We start from the raw sequence: 19,830 nt of genomic DNA, 5'->3' as shown, positions 1-19,830 counted from the left end.
GTAGCAGCTCTTCCTGAAACTGGTGGTATGAGTCTTGTTGCACCTATCTCTTTCCTGATGGCAGCAGCAAAAACAAGTGTTGGGTGATGTGGGTCTTTGATGATTGCTGCTGCTCTCCGATGGCAGGGTTCCCTGTAGATGTAATCAATAGCAGGGAGGGTTTTGGCTGTGATGTCCTGGACTGTGTCCACTACCTTTTGGAGGGCTTTATGCTCAGGGGTATTTGTGACCCCAGTCCATGATGCAGCCGGTCAGCACATTTTTCACCACACCTCTGTAGAAATTTGTCAAGGTTTCTGGTGTCAAACCAAACCTCTGCAAACTCCTGAGGAAGTAAAGGTGCTGACGTGCTTTCTTCACAATGCCATTGGTGTTTTGGGTTCAAGAACGATCCTTTGAAATAGTGACTCCCAAGAACTTACATTTGCTCACCCTCTCCACCATTGATCCCCCAATAAACCCTGGATTGTATACCTCTGGCTTTCCTTTCCTGGTCAACAATTAGCTCCTTCGTTTTGGTGACATTGAGTGCAAGGTTGTTGTTAGTGCACCATTCAACCAGGTTTTCAATCTTTTAAAAAATAATTCAATGTTACTAAGCAAAGTTAATGGTTTTGTGAATGGTCATCAAAGGTTATGGAAGAAGGCAAGGGAGTGGAGATGAGTGGGAGAATGGATCAGCTTATGATACAATGGCAGAGCGAACTCAATGGGTCAAATGGCCTATATCTTAAAGAGATATTGAATGATTTATGTTCTTTGAAGTAGTACCATATCTGTTGTGATAAGGGAGAAAACAATGAATCTACAAGATTTGGATTTGCACAAGGCTTATGAAAAGGTGCTACATAGATCATTGCCGAATATAAAAGCTACAATGTGAGATGTAGTATCCATCTTGGATTGATGATTGGTCAACTAACTAGAAACAGAGCCTTGGCATAAATAGGACATCAGGAAGCAAAAAGGGGTATAGATAGGTCTAGTAAATGAGGGGAGCTCATTAAATAAAGTAGAAACTATTCACTTTGACAGGAATAAAGCATGTTCTTTAAATTCTGAGTGACTGCAAAACTGTGATGCACAAGAATCTGGAAGTTATGATACTAGACTTGCAAAAGGCCCAATTGCAGGTACAAATCACTAAGAAAGTTAACAAAACCTTATTAACTTCAATGGTAAATTAATAAAAATAAAGATTTTAGGTTTTAAATCAAAGAGGACATTAGTGAGATGTCATGTGGAGCACAGTATGCAGCACTGGTCTCTTAATAAGAATGTTAGTGCTCTGAAACCAGTCCAGAAAAGATTCATTAATCCTGCCTGGGCACATTGCCTTGAGTTCCAAAAAGCAAGGAGAAACTTAATTAAATCACACAAGTTTCTAAGAGATCTTAACAAGGCAGATGCATCGAGTAGGTTTCCTCATGGAAGTCACCAATTAAAATAAGGGTCACTCATTTCACTGAAGCGAAAATTCTTCTTCACATGATATTGAACATCTTTTTCAAAATATGATAGAAGCAGTCTCTGAATAAGATTAAACTAGAACAGATAATTAATGTTACAACTTTTGGAAGCGATCTAGAGTGAAGGTTACATAAGATCAGCCTCTATTTTTTTTAAATGATGAGCAGCCTCAAGGCATGGGTTGCTCCTGTTCCTAAATCATATGTTCACATAAAATTTTAAAAGATGCTGCAGTATTGGCAGGCCCAAGCTGTGTAACTGGTTTTCAATGTAGCAAGATCTAATATTTAGCTTCATTTTAACAAGATGCTCTTCGTTTCTCTCAGGACATTTCTCAGAAGCCAGGAAGGACATTTTAACCTGCACTGCATTTTGCCCATGTAGAATAGATTGGGCAGGCTGTCCTCCCTTGATTGAGGAAAGTCCATGGGGAGACACACGTAGGTGCTGACAGAAGAGAAAGCACAACTCTGAAGATGAAAACATTTAATGGCAATCTGCTTCTGATTAGCCACCCTTGAGAATACCAAGGGCCACTCGAACATCCAAAGAAAGAGCATTAGAAAATTACTTCTACACCAGAAACAATAATTTTAAAAACTGTTTACTGATCATAAATTTGAATGACAGAGACACAGCAATGCTCCAAAGAGTTTAATCAGCCAGTCCTACAGCCAATGGCTCCATACAGATGTTAAACTGTAAAATCCTGCAACCACGGAGGTCTGTACCCAAGATGGTGATACCTGCGCTCAGCACTGGCCACAAGGGGTTCCAGATTCTGGGGAAGCAACGGACCAGTGCAGGGCACCAAAAACGGGGAGAACAACCCCTGTCCAGAACGAGAAGCTGAGGAGCGAACCCTACAGGATGGTGGCCATGTCAGTGGACTAACAAAGGATTCAGCAGATAAGGGTGACTTGTAGTTGGGGGACCCGCAAGACTGGCTTGTGGGAACCAGGTATTGAAGCCAGGATTAGATAGGATATGGAGAACAAAAAGGGCTCCTGAAGGCTTCATGATTACATTGGTTGAATAGGTGAGCGTGGCTGCAGAAGCTGTGGGAGTGGGGAAGATGATGCAGACACTAAGTGACTCTGAAGGGACTCTTTTGCTCATCTTTCTCTAAGGGGTGCCGGGTGACATGAATGTCAGGCAGAGGCAATTTCATGTAATGTTACAAGTTCTGTACTACTACATGATGAAAAAAAAGAATCTTGAAAAAAATCCAAATGTGAATCCAAAGAAAAAAGTACTGGAAACACTCACATCTGCTCCTCTATGCTGAAAGGAAAGTTAAACATTCTACACTTGTGACTAAAGGTCAGTACAATCAAATATTAAATCTACTTCTTTCCATAAAATGATTTTAGTATTTCACAAAATAAACCACTTCAAGCGATAATAATTTACCTGCATCTTTATCCTTAGCTTTGTAGACTTGTCCATATGTTCCTTCTCCAATTATTCCAATAATATCAAATTTGTCTACACAACGTTTTCCCCAGTCGATTTCTGTCACTTCTGTCTCACCATGTCGAGGACCACAGATTCTATAAATTAAAAATCTTGATTACAAACTTTAAGATTGGATGACCTGGAGTAACGTCATGGAAAAAATCCAGAGTCAGAAAATTTAAAGCAAATACTTGTCACCACAAACTATAGATTAAAAATCATTCATCCAAATTACTTAACACTACCTCCATCTTAAAGCCCTCCAGTATGATAGACTGGCAAGTCACTGCTATGTGCCTTCACTTGGGAGTTTATTTTCCCCTCTCCATTCACTATCATTTTCACTTCTTTCTTATTTCTTCTCTCAGATCTAACTACAGCAACTTTATTTTCATTTCTCTTTCCTTCTCTAAAAAATAGTCCTGAACACCACTTCCCTGGGATAAGAGGAGATACAAACAATGATGCTCTGACAGAGGAGCTCAGTTTGCATCCATGTTACGGTCCACAAACACCAAGTTGCTGGGCATGCAACAGCATTGGTCAATGACCCATCATTCCCAATCCAATGGCTTAGTGGAATGTTTTCACAGTCCTATGAAAACAGCTCTCATGGTATGTCTCAAGAGAACAGATTGGATAGATGAACTGCCTTGGGTACTTTTAGGTGTCCGCACTGCACCGAAAGAAGATCTAGCTACATTCTCTGCAGAATTAGTTAACGGAGCCCCGCTGACGGTCTCAGGGTATTTCATTCCGGCAGCACGTGGGCAGTAGGAATCTTCCACTTCGGTACTCACACACTTAAGTAAAGGAAAAGGTGGATACACAGGCGCCTATCTCATCCACCCGGCATGGGTCTACAACTTCATACATTCCATCTGAACTCAAGGACTGCCTTTATGTATTCCTGCACAGGGTGCCTTTGCAATGACCATATGAAGCTCCCTTCAAGGTGGTACGGAATGACAGCTCTACGTTTGATAGACATTGGCAGCAGACAAGAAGTCGCTTTGGTAGATCGCCTTAGGCCAGCACATGTAGACCTAGTTCAGCCAGTACGGGTGGAATTCCCCCAGCACAGGTGGAATCTGCCAGCCTATTCTAGCCACATAGGTAAGACTGCAGTGTCACCTTGAACTCCGGTTCTAGGAGAGGGTAATGTGGTGAACCGTGCTGCTCCATGATCAAACTAGTGTCCATAGTTGCGGGGCCCCACAAGATCAGGAGTTCCCAATGTCCGGGAGGCACAAAAGAACTCTGGGAGGTGCGTGACTTCAGAGGTCACTTGATTGTGAAAGTGCGCCAAATGTTATTGTTTAAACCCCTGCGAAGATTCTATTAAGTAGTTCTGTTCATTCAGCTCACGTCAACTTCACCTTGAATCAAATTTGCATTCCATCAAACTGGCATCTCATCCAATCTGCATCACATCAAACTCACATTGCATTAAATTCGCATAGTGTAATCTTCACATCACGTCAATCTTGTATCGCATCAACTTCGCATCGTGTCATCTTTGCATCGAGTCAATCTTGAATTGCGTAATCGCGTTGCCTCAAATTGGCATTGCATCAACTTTGCATGGCGTCAATCACTGCACCACTAACGACACACTCCTTCATGGGGTCCATTCACCCAGTCCAACTGCTGTCGGCTCTGTACAGGTTTTAAACAGCGTGCTACAGGAGCTAACAGTGGTTTATTTTAAAATATCCAAATAAAATGTAAACCTTTAAATGATAATTTGTTATTAAAATAATGTGATTTGCTTTTAACAGCATCCACTGGTCAGCAGTAAGTGCCAGAATTGGGACTATCTTATACAAAGGGTATCACTCAAAACCAACAGTTTTGGTGGAAATTCCAGGTCATCCTATTCAATGGCTTTACAGTTATGCCATTGACTTCAATGATGAGAAAAATTCACTTGGATATTTTGGTTAATTCCTTTGTGCAGAGAATGATGTGTCATTTGCTTTGATGAAAAATAGATTTATAAACTAAAAAGACACACCAGAGAGCCATTATAACACATATACATAATTCAATTTGCCATGGATGTCTCAAATGATTAATTAATATCGAAATGACAGAACTTCAAAACAAATATTTTCACTCACTTGGGTCGCTTTTTAATCGGTGACTGAAAAGTTGCTTTCTTCTCTTCAGTGGTTTTTGGTGAAGACAGATCCGATCCAGGAAGTTCAGGTGGCAATGGAAGGTCTGTAAGCAAGTGTCTGGACTTTCTTTCAGGATCCTTTTTAACAGGCTGTATCGAGATCCCTTCTTTTGGACTGCAAGTAGAAAAGATAAATGGCATTTAATACCTGCTTTTATTTCCTGCATTCAAATGAGATGAAAAGAAAAACATTCCAAAGCTAATCTTACTTTCCCTCTTCTCTGTGCAATTATTCATTGTGTAAACTTTGTTTTTTTTTTAAAAAAGCTGCCTTTGATTAAAAAATTGTTGGAGAAGAGAGAATGGACATAACTGAGGAATAGAATTATCAAAGAAATGTTTGACACAAAAGAAGCAATGTGGTAATGTTATTTTTTAAAACATAATTAAAAATATAAATCATTAAAATACTCTCAGCTTTTACATTTGAAACAATTTTTTTCAACTTTTATTAAGGTTGTGCCTTGATCCCACAGGTCCTTTGGTCCTTTTCCTTTCAGGATTCACAAAAGAACATTGATTCTGACCAAGCTTGAGGTGCAGATATCGCTTCTGACATTAATTTCTAATAGATTGCATGCCTTTTATTTGTGAAGGATACAAGTCACATCTTAACAGCAGAAGGACTGTAAGATAATAGTGATAACAAGGAGTAGTAGATCAAAAATGTAATACTTTTTTTCTGCATTATCAGTATCTTCCCACAATGTAATTACTGCCATGGCCTTTCTTGTATGACAGTACGCTGAAATCCAACAAACATCTTTTCAGGAAGCACAAACCAATTAGTTCTAGCCAATAAAAAGGAAAACAAGCAGAGCAGCTGTTCAGGGTAGGAGTGGAACTTTGAGGATTTGGCTCAAGAGGATTCAGCAAGAAGAGGCTGAGAAGGTGGAGGAGTTGAGGCAAGATAAGGACAAGTTTTTCTGACTTTATTTTCTCTATTTCATATAGTGGGAATGGCAGCCAGGGCAGGGACATGCTCCTCTTGCAGAATGTGAATTGTTAGTATCCCTGATTACATCACCTGCAAGAAGTGCAAGCAAATGCAGCTCCTTTCAAATTGTGTTAGGGAATGGGAGTTGGACAAACTCCAAATCATTTGGGAGGTAGAGGGATGGTTAGACAGGAGTTACAGGGACACCGTCACACCTAGGAGGCAGGAGGAAGGTAGGTGGGTGACCGTTAGGAGAGGGAAAGGAGAACAAACAGTTAGAGCAGGGCACCCCAGTGGCCATTCCCCTCAATAACCGTATACCATTTTGTGTACTGTTGAAGGTAGGGTGGGGAAACTACTAGGCATAAGCCACAGCGGTCAGGCCTCTGGTACAGTCTAGCCTTGTGGTTAAGAAGGGAAGGGAGAAGAGGCAAACTGTAGTGATGGGATATTCCATAGTTAAGAAGTTCTGTGGAAGAGATTGAGAATCTGGATGGCGTGCTGCCTCCCTGGTATCCCAGATCAAGCTCACATCATTTTCAGAAGGGTGAGCAGCCAGATGTCGTGGTCCACGTAGGGACCAATGACATAGGGAGGAAGGTTGAGAAGGTCCTGAAAGTTCAGGGAGTAAGGCACTAGCTTGAAGGACAGGACCTCCAGGGTTGCAATCTCAGAATTGCTACCCTGTGATAAGTGCTGGTGAGGTTAGAAATAGGAGATTAATGCAGTTTAACAGGTGGCTTAAGAGATGGTGCAGGAGGGAGTGCTTCAGGATCACTGGGCTCTCTTCCAGGTCAGATGAGACCTGTTCTGACAGGATGATTTGAAGCTGTACAGGAAGGGAACTAATATCTTTGGGGGAAGGTTTGCTAGTACTGCTTCAGGGTTGGGGGAGGGGGTTGAATGAGAATCATAGTAACACAGAGATAGATGAGTGGAGGGGGCAAAAAAAGATTAAGATTGCAGGTAAACTCAGAAGTCAAAGGGTTGTACGTGATGTACAAGGGTTGTACAAAGGGTTGTACACGTGATGTACAAAGGGTTGTACATTTTCTCAGATGCATCTATATCAACGTTAGGAGTATTGAAAGAAAGGCAGGTGAATTCAGAGCGGCACATCGATGAAAGGAGGAGGTGTGGCATTGCTCTTCAGGGAATATATCACAGCTGTGCTCAGACAGGACAGACCAGAGGGCTCATCTACTGTGGCTATATGGGTGGAGCTGAGGAACAGGAAACGCATGACCACACTCATGGGGTTGTATTACAGACCACCCAATACTCAACGAGAATTGGAGCAAATCTGAAGAGACAGCAGACCGACGTAACAAACAGAAAGTTGTGCTGTTGGAGATTTTAACTTTCCAGATATTGACTGGAACTCCGATATTGTAAAAGGGTTGAATGGTTTGAGGTTTGTCAAATGTGTTCAGTAAAGTTTTCTAAATCAATATCTAATATATAAAGGTACCAGCTAGAGAGTGCAATACTAAATTTCCTATTAAGGAATGAGACAGGACAGGTGACAGAAGTATGTGCAAAGCAGGGATTCCCAAACTTTTTACACCATCAACCATGGAATCCTTGATCCCTTATAGACCCCCAGGCAAAACTGCATACCATATGCATGATGTCTGGGTCTCCCAACAACAACCCAAACTTTGTTACAACATTCCAAATGCCAAGTAACAAATCTGTAAATTAAGGAAGCGATTACAATTACAGTAAAAAAAAACCTTTGCTTCTGGCTGGGAAGATGCCAGACAGAGCTAGGTCTAAGTCTTCAGCATCAGCGACTCCATTCTCAACATCAGATGCTGTGTTGTCCGCATCAAAGAGTCGCATCAAGCTCCTGGGTGGGAGTGGGAACTTCAGGCTCCACAATTCCTTGCATTTTTCAACCACTTGGATAATCCCATCGACCCCCTGGGGTCGCCATCACCACTTTGAAGTCCCCTAGTGCAAGAGGACATTTGAGTCCAGTGACCATATTGCCATTAGTTTCAATTACTGAAGATAAACCTGGGTTAGGGTTGAGATTCTAAATTGGAGAAAGGTTAATTTTAAGGAAACGAGAAAGGATCTAGAATGCATGGACTGAGACAAGTTGTTTCTGGAAAGGATGTGCTAGTTTAGTGGAAGACCTTCAAAAGGTGAAATTTTGAGAATACAGGGTTTGTCTGTTCCTCTCAAGTTTAAAGGCAAAGTAGACAGGCATCAGGAGCCTAGGTTTTCAAGGAATATTGGGACCTGGTTCGGAAGAGAGGTGTTTAGCGGGTATAGGCACCACAGAGCAATTGAGGTACTCGAGTATAAAAAAATGCAAGAGAAAACTTAAGAAAGAAACCAGGAGGGCTAAGACAAGAGAATGCTTTGACAGAAAATATGAAGGAAAATCCAAAGTGTTTCAACAGGCAGGGAGACTAATGTAGAAATTGCAGAGGCTCTGGCAGAGATATTTAAAAAGTCCTCAGCCACGCTTGTGGTGCCGGAGGATTGGAGGGTAGCTCATGTTGTTCCATTCTTTAAAAAAGGTTTCAAAAGAAACCTTGGAAATTATAGACAGGTGAGCCGGACGTCAATTGTAGGTAAGGTATTAGAAGATGTTCTTACAGATCATGTATACAAGTATTAGTCAACATAGTTTTATGTGTGTTAGTCCTATTTAACCAATCTGATCAGAGTTTTTTTTTTTCCATAGATGTTACCAGGAAAGTTGATGAAGGAGAGTGTAGATGTTGTGTACATGGACTTTATTAGGCCTTTAACAAGGTCCCACATGAGAGGTTAGTCAGAAAGGTTCAAATGCAAGGTATTCATGGGAAGGTTGTCAGCTGGATTTGACATTGGCCACACAGGAAAAACCAGAGTGGTAGTAGATGATTGCTTCTTGGATTGGAGGCCTGTGACAAGAGGTGTGCCTCAGGGATCGATGCTGGGACCATTGTTGTTTGTCATCTATATCAATGATCTGGATAATAATGGGGTATATATTGGACCAGCAAATTTGTAAATGACACAAATATTGGAGGTGTTGTGGACAGCAAAGAAGGTTTTCAAAGCTTGCAGAGGGATCTGGACCAACAGGAAAAATGGCAGAAGGAATTTAATGAAGACAAGTATGAGGTGTATTTTGGAAGGACAAACTACAGGTGCACAATCCTTTATCCAGAACCCTTGGGCGACAGTGTGTTCCGAATTTTTCCGGATTTCAGAAAGCCCACCCAAATTGTGCCGCCCGGACGCCTCCCCCAACCATGGTACCCCGGCCGCCAGTCGTTGGTCCCTCGACCATCTCCCCCGACTGCCGGTCCCCACTTGCCGGATTTTGGAGCTTTCCGGATTTTAGATGTCCGGATAAAGGATCGTGTACCTGTACAAAAGAACATACATGGTAAATAGTAGAGTGCAGTGTTACAGAGGGATCTGGGAATTCAGATACACAATTTCCTAAAAGGGTTATGAAGAGAGCTTTTGGCGTATTGGCCTTTATAAACCAAAGTATCGAGTACAGGAGTTGGGATGTTATGATAAAATTGTACAAGACCTTGGCGAGACAAAGTTTGGAATTTTATGTGAAGTTTTGGTCACCCAACTACGGAAAGATATCAATAAGATAGAAAGAGTGCAGAGAAGATTTACCAAGATGTTGCCCAGACTTCAGAAACTAAGTTTCAGGGAAATGTTAAACAGGTTAAGACTTTATTCCCTAGAGTGTAGAAGACTGAGGGGAGGTTTGATGGAGGAATTTAAAATAATGAGGGGTCTAAACAGAATAAATGTTGGTAGGCTTTTTCCACTGAGGGTAGATGACATGAGTTAAGGGTGAAAGGGAAAAAGTTTTGGGGGGAACATTAGGGGGAATTTCTTCCCACATAGAATGGTGGGAGCGTGACAAGCTTCCAGCTAAAATGGTGAATGTGGATTCAATTTTAAGTTTTAAAAAGAATCTGGACAGGTACAATGATTGGAAGGGTATGATGGCTATGGTCAGAGTGCAGGTCAGTGGAATTAGGGAGAATAATAGTTTGGCTCAGACGAGAAGGGCCAAAGGGTCTACTTCTGTGCTGCATTGTTTTATGGTTCTAGTGGCGTTTCATATTATCAGAAGTTTTGATGGTGATTTTTGCTGCTAATTATTTATGCAGCAGGTATCATAGAGTGTGAAGATATACCCAAGCCGTTCAGACGATTGCACCAATGCCTTTTTCTACTTCCATGGTTTTAGAAATAGCAATAATGTGTAAAAGGCACTATATTCTTATCACTTCCATCCATCCTTCAAATTAAAAGAGCACTAGTTTGGTAAATACCTTTCAGTTGACGGGGAAGACACTTTTTTGCCTGACCAGTGGAGACCAAATAATCAAAACACTCTTCAATCTGGCATTCTATTTGACCAGTAAACACCATCTGTAATGTTCATATTTCTGCTTTGATAAATCATTTTGATACTTTTTAGAATGTTGTGACTGTATCTTCTCCTATCATGTTCTCAAGCAGCACGTTCTAGGTTCTGACACTGTGGAGAAAAATGGCCTCCTCAGAACCTTTCTAAACCTTCCATCTTGTACCTGATGCTAATGACCTCTTCTTTGGGTATTCCCCACCAAGAGAAATATATTCTTACCATCTACTCTATCTATCCCCCTCATAATTTGTGCAGCTTTTGATCACCTGTCAGCCAGTTTTCCTCCAGGGAAAACAAATGCTGCCAATCCAATCCATCCTTACAAATGAAATGCTTCATTCTAAGCAACATCATGGTGAAAGGTTCAAGCCTGAAACATCAGTTATGGACCTCTGTCTTTGCTACATAAAAGGACACGGTTTGACTTGCTGAGTCTCTCCAGGATTGTGTTTTACCATCATGGTGAAAATGTTCTGCATCCTCCATAGTGTGGCAACAGAACTGCGCAAATTATTTGAGGTGTGGCCCAAGTAATTTTTATTAAATTGCTAAATGACATATCTGCTCTTACATTCTAGTCTGGATGACATATGCATTCATGGCAATAACTGTGTTGGCACTTGAGAATCTATGGACTTCTACCTCAAACCCCTCTTTTAATCAACACTTCCTCAGGCCCCATCATTTACTATTATTTGACCTCTCAAAATGGTGTCACTTGACAATTGTCAGAATTGAATTCCACCTGTTTGTTGGTGCTTCAATCTCACTATTTTGCTAATCAATAAGATGCTGTAGCCCACAACAAACCTATTTGCTCCCCACAAAACTGCAAATGTTCAAGTTGTCTCCAAATTTGTTAATCATTGAACAGTACAGCACAAGAACAGGTCCCTTGATCAATGATGCTTGCCAAAATAAATTTAATCTTCTGTATGGGCATGACAGTTATTTTCTGCATGTTCACCTGCCAATTTAATGCTACTATTGTATCTGCTTCTAGTGTCCATGACAGCCTGTTCCTACCACTTACCACAGAGCGAAAAATCTTTTAATTTATTCCCTCTCTTTAAATGCATGTCCCCAAATAGCTGACTTTTTTTTAACTGCAGGAAAAAGATTCTGACCATCTATATCAGGGTGGCCAAACATGCTTAATGAAAGAGCCACATACAATAAAATTCAGATGCTTGAGAGCCACAAGGCATGAAAAAATATTACATACATGAAAAATTATATAAATATTAAGAAATAAATCTATGTAATAGTATGTATTCATACATGTAATTTTAAAAATGTTAATTTGTATTAGCTTCAATAATCAGAAAGTACACATACCATATAAATTCATGTAATAGGTGAATTTTGTGGACCAATTTTTGGGGGTAAAATTTAGGGAGGTCAACTATTACACACAAGTACCTACGTCATTTGGGGCATCAGGAGCTTGGATGGGCGGGCAGCCAGGGCATCAGGAGCTCCGGTTGGGCAGGCAGCCCAATGGTGGGCGGCCAGAGCCTGGGCAAGAGACGGCGGTCAGGGCGTCGGGAGCTCAGATGGGCAGGTGGCTGGCACCAAAAATAGGGAGGTCAACTTGAACATAGCATTGACTATTATACATGTATATATGGTATACATGCCAAATATTTTCCACTACAAGTCACACCCACTAAAATTACTATTGTGAGCTTATATGATTCCGGTCTCAGCCAACATACTTCTGCGAGTCGCATGTTAAATGCCAAAGAGCCGCATGTGGATTGCGAGCTGCGGTTTGACTGCCTCTATCCATGCCTCTCATTTTTTTAAAACTTCTGTCAAGTCTCCCCTCAATCTGAGACTCCAGAGAAATCTACCCATTTGTGCAATGTGTCCTCCTCACTCATATCCTCTCAGGCAGATAGCATCTTGGTAAATTACATCTTCTCCATCTTTTCCATAGCCTCCACATACTTTCTGTAATGGTGCAACCAGAATTAATCAGAATTTATTGTCATGAACATCTCAAAATTTGTTGTTAAAGTGGCTCTGACAACATGTGTTTATTTCCCCCTACCTGTTTTTATTTAACATCTGAGGTCCTCCAACTAAGAGAAGTATCATTGCCTTTGTTGGTATTTAGGTGTTTTTTGTATTTTTTGGTCTTTGTGGGATAGGGAGGGGAGGATGCAAGGAGGGTGAAATAAGGACTCAGTAAATCATTACGTGGAAAGAGAATGTAATATTTTGTTTATTGGATTTGCTTGAGTCTTTAGAAAAGCAAAAATAAGATATTCAAAAAATGTTTTGCGGAGGCATCACAGTGCAAATATTCAAATAAACCACCTTACAAATATAAAAAATAAGCACACAAAAAGTCAAAGTTAGGCAGTGTCTTTGATTCATTTGATCAATCAGGAATCTGATGGCAGCGGGGAAGCTGTTCTTGTGCCACTGATTGCTCATCTTCAGGCTCCTGTACCTTTTTCCTAATGGAAGCATATTGAAGAGTGCATGGCCTGGGTGGTGGAGGTCCTTGAAGATAGAGGCTCCTTTCTTAAGACACTGCCTCTTGTAGATGTCCTCGATGGAATGAAGACTGATGCCCGTGATGTAGCAAACCAAGTTAACAACCCTCTGGAATTTTTTCTTGTCCTGAGTATTGACATCATATCAGACAGTGATGCAACCAGCCAGAATGCTCTCCACAGTATATTCGTAGAAGTTTGAAAGTCTTCGATGACAAACCAAATCACCTCAAACACAAAGTATGGCCGCTCGTGAGCCTTCGTGATTTCATCTACATGGAGGCTCCAGGACAGATCCTCAGATGTTGACATCCAGGAATTTGAAATTCTTGACCTTCTCTACTTCTGAGCCCTCGATGAGGACAAGTCTATGTTCTCCTGACTTCTTCCTGAAGACCACAGTCATCTCCTTGGTTTTGTTAATGTTGAGTGCAAAGTTGTTGGTGTGATACCACTCAACAAGCTGATCTATCTCCCTCCTGTACACTTTTTCATGCCATTTGTGATTCTCCTGACAACCATGGTGTCATCAGTAAATTTGTAGGGAGCACAGGAATTGACCCTGGCCACACAGTCATGGGTGTATAATGAGCAAAATAGTAGGCTGAGCACACATCCTTGAGGTACGCCTGGGTTGATAGTCAGTGAGAAGACATTGTTTCCAATTCATACTGACCGTAGTCTTCCGATGAGGACGTCAAGGATCCAGTTGAGAGGAGGGGTGGGGAGAGGCCCAGGGTTTGGAACTTGTTGAACAGTATTAAGGGAATAATGGTGTTGAAGTCTAAGATGTAGTCTATGAAGAGCAGTTGTATGAATGAGTTGCTGTTTGAGAGATGATCCAGAGCTGAATGGAGAGCCAGTGATATTGCATCTGCTGTGGAGCAATTGTGACAATAGTCACACAAACGTCAACAGTAGCCCAACACATCTATCTTACTCTTATTCTCAATGCCTGACCAATAAAGGAAGGCAAGCCACAAGCTTTCTTTATCAGTCTATTGCCTTGCATCCACTTTGAGGAAGCCATGGACTTGAGCCCCCAGCTCCCAAGTGTCCTGTCACTTCCCTTACCCATGATCTCCCAAAGTAAAACCCTGTACTTACTCATATTGAAATCTATCTGTCTGTTTCCTCACCTATATCTCTAACTGATTGATTTCCTACTGTGTCCTTTGATAGCCCTCCACACAGTTCACAACTCCACCAATTTTGTATCATCTATTAATTTACATTTACATTTGCATTTTTATCCAAATCACACAAGAAATTACAGAGCTCCCATTGCTAATCTCTGAGGAGCACTATTGGTCATGGACCTGCAACCAGAATAACTATCCCATCACTACCCTGTCTTCTACAGCAAGCCAATTCTTAATCTAAACTATCAATTCACCTGAGATTCTATGCATCTGCATCTTCTGGAACACCCTGCCATGAGGGACCAGGTCAAATACTTTACTGGTCCATGTAGATAACATCCTCTGCCTTGCCCTCATCAACCATCTTTCTCACCTTCTCAAAAAACTTGATCAAGTTTCTAAGACATGATATGCCTTGCAAAAAACTATGCTGACTGTTCAGATCAAAAATGGAGAGGGTAAGCAAATTTAAATTCCTGGGAATCATTATCTCAGAAGACCTTTCCTGTGTCCAACAAACTAACGTCATCATGAAGAAGCACATCAAGGTCCCTACTTCCTCACAGCTTGCGGAGGTTTGGTATCTCGTTGGAAGCCTTGGTAAGCTTACTGGCTGCATCACAGCCTGACATGGGGGCACCAATACCTTGGAATGTAAAGCCCTGTAAAAGGTAATGGACACAGCACATAACAAGCAAAACATCACAAGCAAAACTCTCCACATCATAAAGAAAATGTACCTGGAATGCTGCTGTCAGAGAGCAGCAGCAATTATTAAGGTTGCAAACCACCCAGGACATGCTTGTTCTCGCTGCTACAATCAGGAAAGAGGTATATGTGCCTTAAGACTCAAACCACTAGGTTCAAAAACAGTTGCTACCCATCCATTATCAGACTCCGAAACTCATTCCATTAAGGGCTTACTTTGCACATTATTTATTACTGGGTATTTATTTTTCCCTGTATTGCAGACTTTGGTTATATTTCTTTCTTTGCTTACATTTCTCTGTTTTGTTTACTTATCTTTAAGGACAGTTTAGTTACCAATTGTGCCTGGCCCACAGGAAAAAGATTCTCAGGGTTACTTATGTTATCACGAACGCACCCTTGATAATAAATCTGAACTTTGAATGAAGCCATGGTTGCCAAATGGACACAAATCCTATCCCAAAATATCTTCTCCAAATACCTTCCAACCACTACGAGGCTCACTGGCCTACAATTTATTGGCTTCCTCTTCTTTCCTTCTTGAACAATGGAACCATATACATTCTCTTCCAGTCATCTGATATCTCAACTGTGGCTTGCAAAAATTCAAAAATCTCTGCCAGGAATCAAGCAATCTGCTCCCATTCTTCAAATAAAGTCAAGTTTATTGTTATTTGATTGCACAAGTACAACCCGACGAAATGGCATTCTCCAGTCTTCGGTGCAAAGTATATAGCCAGACGTAACACACATACAAACAATACACACAATTCAGATTCTCCGAAATCCTCAGTTATCCAAAATTTTTCAGAACCTAACTGACCGGAGATCTCAGGCCCCTGGAGACCTCAAGTTCCCGTGCAGGAGCGGAACCCTCGGGGAAGTGTTAGTGATCAGCAGGGGCCAGCAATTTTTTGGTGAGAATTAAACTTTATTTTAATGCTCAAAAAGTCTTACCTTGCTGTTTGTGTTGTATAAACACTGTTACAAGTGATTTGCTGTTGCTACTGGGCTTTTTAAAAAAAAAATTATTAAAAAAAAAAAACATTTATCCAAAATGAGCCCAGTCGCGACATTTCAGATAATCAGAGTTATACTGTATTTGTATTTATAAATACAAATAAATTAATATTGTTCTGTCAATATGAGAATCTCGGATGGTTAGTGTGAGCAGTTCCTTTGGTCATTCAGCATTCTCACTACCTGTGGGAAGAAGCTGCTTCTCAGCCTGGTAGAGGAGGCTCTTTCCCAACAGGAGCAGCTATGTGGAAGGGGTCCTTGTGTGCTCTCTTCAGGCAATGATCCACATCCATTTTGGAGAAAGACTCTCATGATCCTCTATGCAACTCTTATTATCCTGCGTACTGACCTCCAATCCATTTCTATGCAGCAATCGTACCACTCTGTAATGCAGCTAGTCAGGACACTCTTGATGAAGAGTTCCTGTAAAAAGTTGACATTATGGTGGCTGGTTGCTTTGCCCGCTTCAGTCTTCTCAGGAAGTGCAATCATTGTTGCATCCTGACAAATGAAGAAATGTGTGTCCACGATACGTCACTATTTAAGTGAACTCCAAGGAACTTGGTGCTCTCCACTACAGTTATTTATGTGTAATGGAGGGTGGTCGCACCTGGTCCTCCTGAAGTCCTTTGTCTTATCCACGTTGAGACTTGGGTTGTTACTGTCGCACCATATCACATGATTTTCCATCTCTTCTCCATAGTGTGACTCATTGTCGTTGTGAAGATGTAGGATAACCTTTATTGACTGTTGCTGATGAAGCCAACTACAGTTGCGTCATCTACAAATTTGATTACACTGTTGTAGAGCTGGATCTGGCGATGCAGTCATAGGTCAATAGCGTGAACAGGGAACCCTAAGGAGCATCACCAACCCAAGCACACTATGATCTTTCCGTTAAGTCCAGAATCGAGTAACAGAGAGGGGTATTGCGTCCCAGTGAGGACAGCTTCTCCACCAGCCTCTGGGAAATTATCATATTAAATGTTCCCCTGAGGTTGATGAACACCAACCTTGCATATGAGGCATCAATTTCCAGATGGGTCAGGTCAGAGTGAAGGGTCAAGGCTATAGAATTGTCCATGGAACAGTTTCTTCTATAAGCAAATTGAAATTCCCTGCTTCTCTGGGAATTGTGCTTGATGTATTCCATCATTAGCCACTTGAAACATTTCATAATGGTGTAGGTGTCACTGGCACCAGGGGTGGGGGGTGGGGGTGGGGGAGTCATTGAGGCCTCTTATTGTCACCCTTTTGAGTACTGGAATGATGGCCGCTGTTGAACCCTGCAGGAATGATGGACTGTTGCAATAAGATGTTGAAGATTACTGTGAAGAGTTCTGTTAATTGGTCCTTCAGTACCTGACCAGGTTTGTTGTCTGGTCCATTGCCTTGTACGAGTTAACTTTGGACAGGGTTATCCTCACCTTGCCGCAGCTGTGCAGGGGACCCATTCATCAGGGGGGCATGGAGCTTTCTTCAGCATCATCTTGTTTTTCTCATCAAACCGTGCAGAGAAGATGTTCAGTCAATTCAGAAAGGTGGTATCATTTTCTTTAACTTGCAAGGATGACTTGCTATCTGTTATAGTTTTGATCCTTTGCTATATGCATCTCATGTCGCCAGTGTCACAGCTGTCTGTGGATCCTCTGTGCATACCTACTCTTTGCCTTCTCGATTGCACAGGTGAGTTCTTGGTGCTATCCTGTCCCTTGTCCAAGGTAGCAATCACAAGCTCTGAGAAGTGCCCAGACCTCTGCATCCAACCATGTGTCTGGTTAAACCTGGTTGTAAAACATTCCCATAGCCTTGGATAAATTTCATCAGGTAGTAGAAAAACATACAACTTTATTTATGTGAAAACATCTTGATCCTCACATGGCTTTTGCTTTAGTGCAAATTATCTTTAATTTGAAACCTAGCTCACATCCTGTTTCTATATCAGATGGCAATTTGTTCCGCAAAGGATCTCTCGCTCTCTCTCGCTCTCTTGCTCATAATATACTTAGAAAATAACTTTGGGAGTAGCCTTTATCTTGTCTGTCAGTGATATTTTTCTGTCCTTTTTCTTTCCTACATTCACTCTAATCAAGGGTCTCTCTTATTTTCAGTTACCTATACATTCTTTTATGCTTCCTTTTATTTCTTCAAACCTTCAATGTCACATCAACAGGATTCCCATTTTGCCAGCCTTCCAGGAACATGTTAAACCTGAACTCTCAGCATCTCATTTTCACAATCATCCTGGTTGAACAATGTTTTACCTTGTGCAGATACTTACTGGCATTACAATCAAGCCACTAACCAATAATTTGCTTAGTTTGGATTCCAACATAACCACTCAGCCCATCTCATTATATCAGTGAGAATGAGTGTCATTCACACCAATATCATTTAGCCTGGAGACATAGAAGAGATTATTTTGTCAGTCATCACAAAAGGGATAGGTTTTGCATGCATTTAGTAGCCATGGCTTAATTCAAATATTCAATCAGCTCTGGGATACATCTCAGCAGGAACTTCTTAGGCCCAACACCTTCAGGGCTTCATGATAAAGCTCCATCCATTCAGAATTGCAGATAAGCATCTTTTAATAAGTATTTTTTGCACATTAAAATAGCAAGCTTCTCCAGTGCTTCCTGACATCCATCACCAATCTTTTCAGTCAAAGAAAACAAATCAGCCATAAAAAGTGGTTAAAAGTGTCAGAGGTTACTATTTGTATGAGTGATTCACCTCACTCTCAAAGTTTTTCATCAGTTACTTGCAAAGACAAAAATCAGACACGCAAAGGAACATTTTAGACAATTCAACTTCAACTCCATTCTCTCGCACACGATAGCCATTCAATGACACCACATTACAATACTATTTCAAACATTTCTTCCATAGGACTACTGAGCATCTACAAGATGAAATACAGCAACAACCTGCAAACTCTGCCATTTGATCATCATATAGCTAACTGCTAAATCAGACATCTCGATAACCTGGACATTCTCCACATGGTTTTGTCACTGGGTTTAATCTTCCAATCTGAAAACACAATTGGACTATCTTCATCAAACATACTGTTACCAGCGCCTTAGACAACAGAGAATGTAACAGACATTAAAAGCCTTGGTATGTACAGTAATAAAAATGTTGGTCCTTTATTCTTATCGTGCATCCCACGTGCAATATTTGAACATTCCTGCTATCAAGTGACCAGCTGACATACCAAATGAAATATTAATATCACAGTGGGAGCAAGCAAACTTATAAGTACTTAATAGCCAAGTGGACATATCACCACAGCACAAAATTAAACCATTCAGCCCAACATAATCTATTTGTACGTCCATCATTAGCTCAATACTGTTTTAACCATGGCCAAAGGTATTTTTATTTTGGATTTGAACAAAGATAGCATCTACAAATTCTTGTAGAAAATCAAGTGCTAGATTCTTTCCATCTCAACCCACTGTATAACACAGCATTCATCAACTTTTCTGTTACAAGACCTGGTTTTGCTTTATCCCTTTGTTCCACCAGTCAAGAAAACTTCTCCCAATCTAAGCTGAAGTAGTTCTGCTTTGAAATAAAAGTTCTGCAGTATAATTTGAAAACCAAAGTCCAGCTGGATCCCATTCTTAAAAGTTGAGCAAAGCAAAACCAATTTCTATAGACTTGATCTAGAATTTAAGTTACTCATTGATTAGTATTCTAATGACTACTATCACCCCAGAGGGTCAGGATAATTATTGCAAGAACACTATCCATTTGAATGAATAGAATGCAAAAGACAAGAAAATTGCAGCCTTTTCCCAGCTCCAGTTTCTGAGGATCAATCCTAACTTCCAGTGTTGTCTGCATGGATTTTGCAGATTCAGCCTTCAGCCACATAGGTTTTCTTTCGGTGCTCCAGTTTCCTCCCACATCCCAAAACTTTTTAGCCAATTGTTGACAGATTATGGGAATTATTAATAGACATGCACAAGAGAACAAGTTGCAAG

General features: G+C 41.0%; 1 protein-coding gene across 3 annotated transcripts in view; it reads right to left on the bottom strand.

Moving 5' to 3' along the window:
* Positions 1-19,830, bottom strand: part of LOC138755188 (cyclin-dependent kinase 13-like) — a 102,194-nt gene that overhangs the window by 60,277 nt on the left and 22,087 nt on the right. For all 3 annotated transcript variants that reach the window (XM_069920664.1, XM_069920663.1, XM_069920665.1), the window contains 2 exons: positions 5,052-5,225; positions 2,884-3,023 (listed from right to left, as the gene is read on the bottom strand). In XM_069920664.1, the coding sequence (XP_069776765.1) occupies positions 2,884-3,023; positions 5,052-5,225 (314 nt within the window). The remainder of the gene's footprint in view (positions 1-2,883; positions 3,024-5,051; positions 5,226-19,830) is intronic.

The sequence above is a fragment of the Narcine bancroftii genome, chromosome 2 (genome assembly GCF_036971445.1).
Source record: "Narcine bancroftii isolate sNarBan1 chromosome 2, sNarBan1.hap1, whole genome shotgun sequence".
NCBI lineage: Eukaryota > Metazoa > Chordata > Chondrichthyes > Torpediniformes > Narcinidae > Narcine > Narcine bancroftii.
The sequence above is the reverse complement of the archived record's forward strand: the minus strand, read 5'-3'. Positions and strand labels throughout refer to the sequence as shown.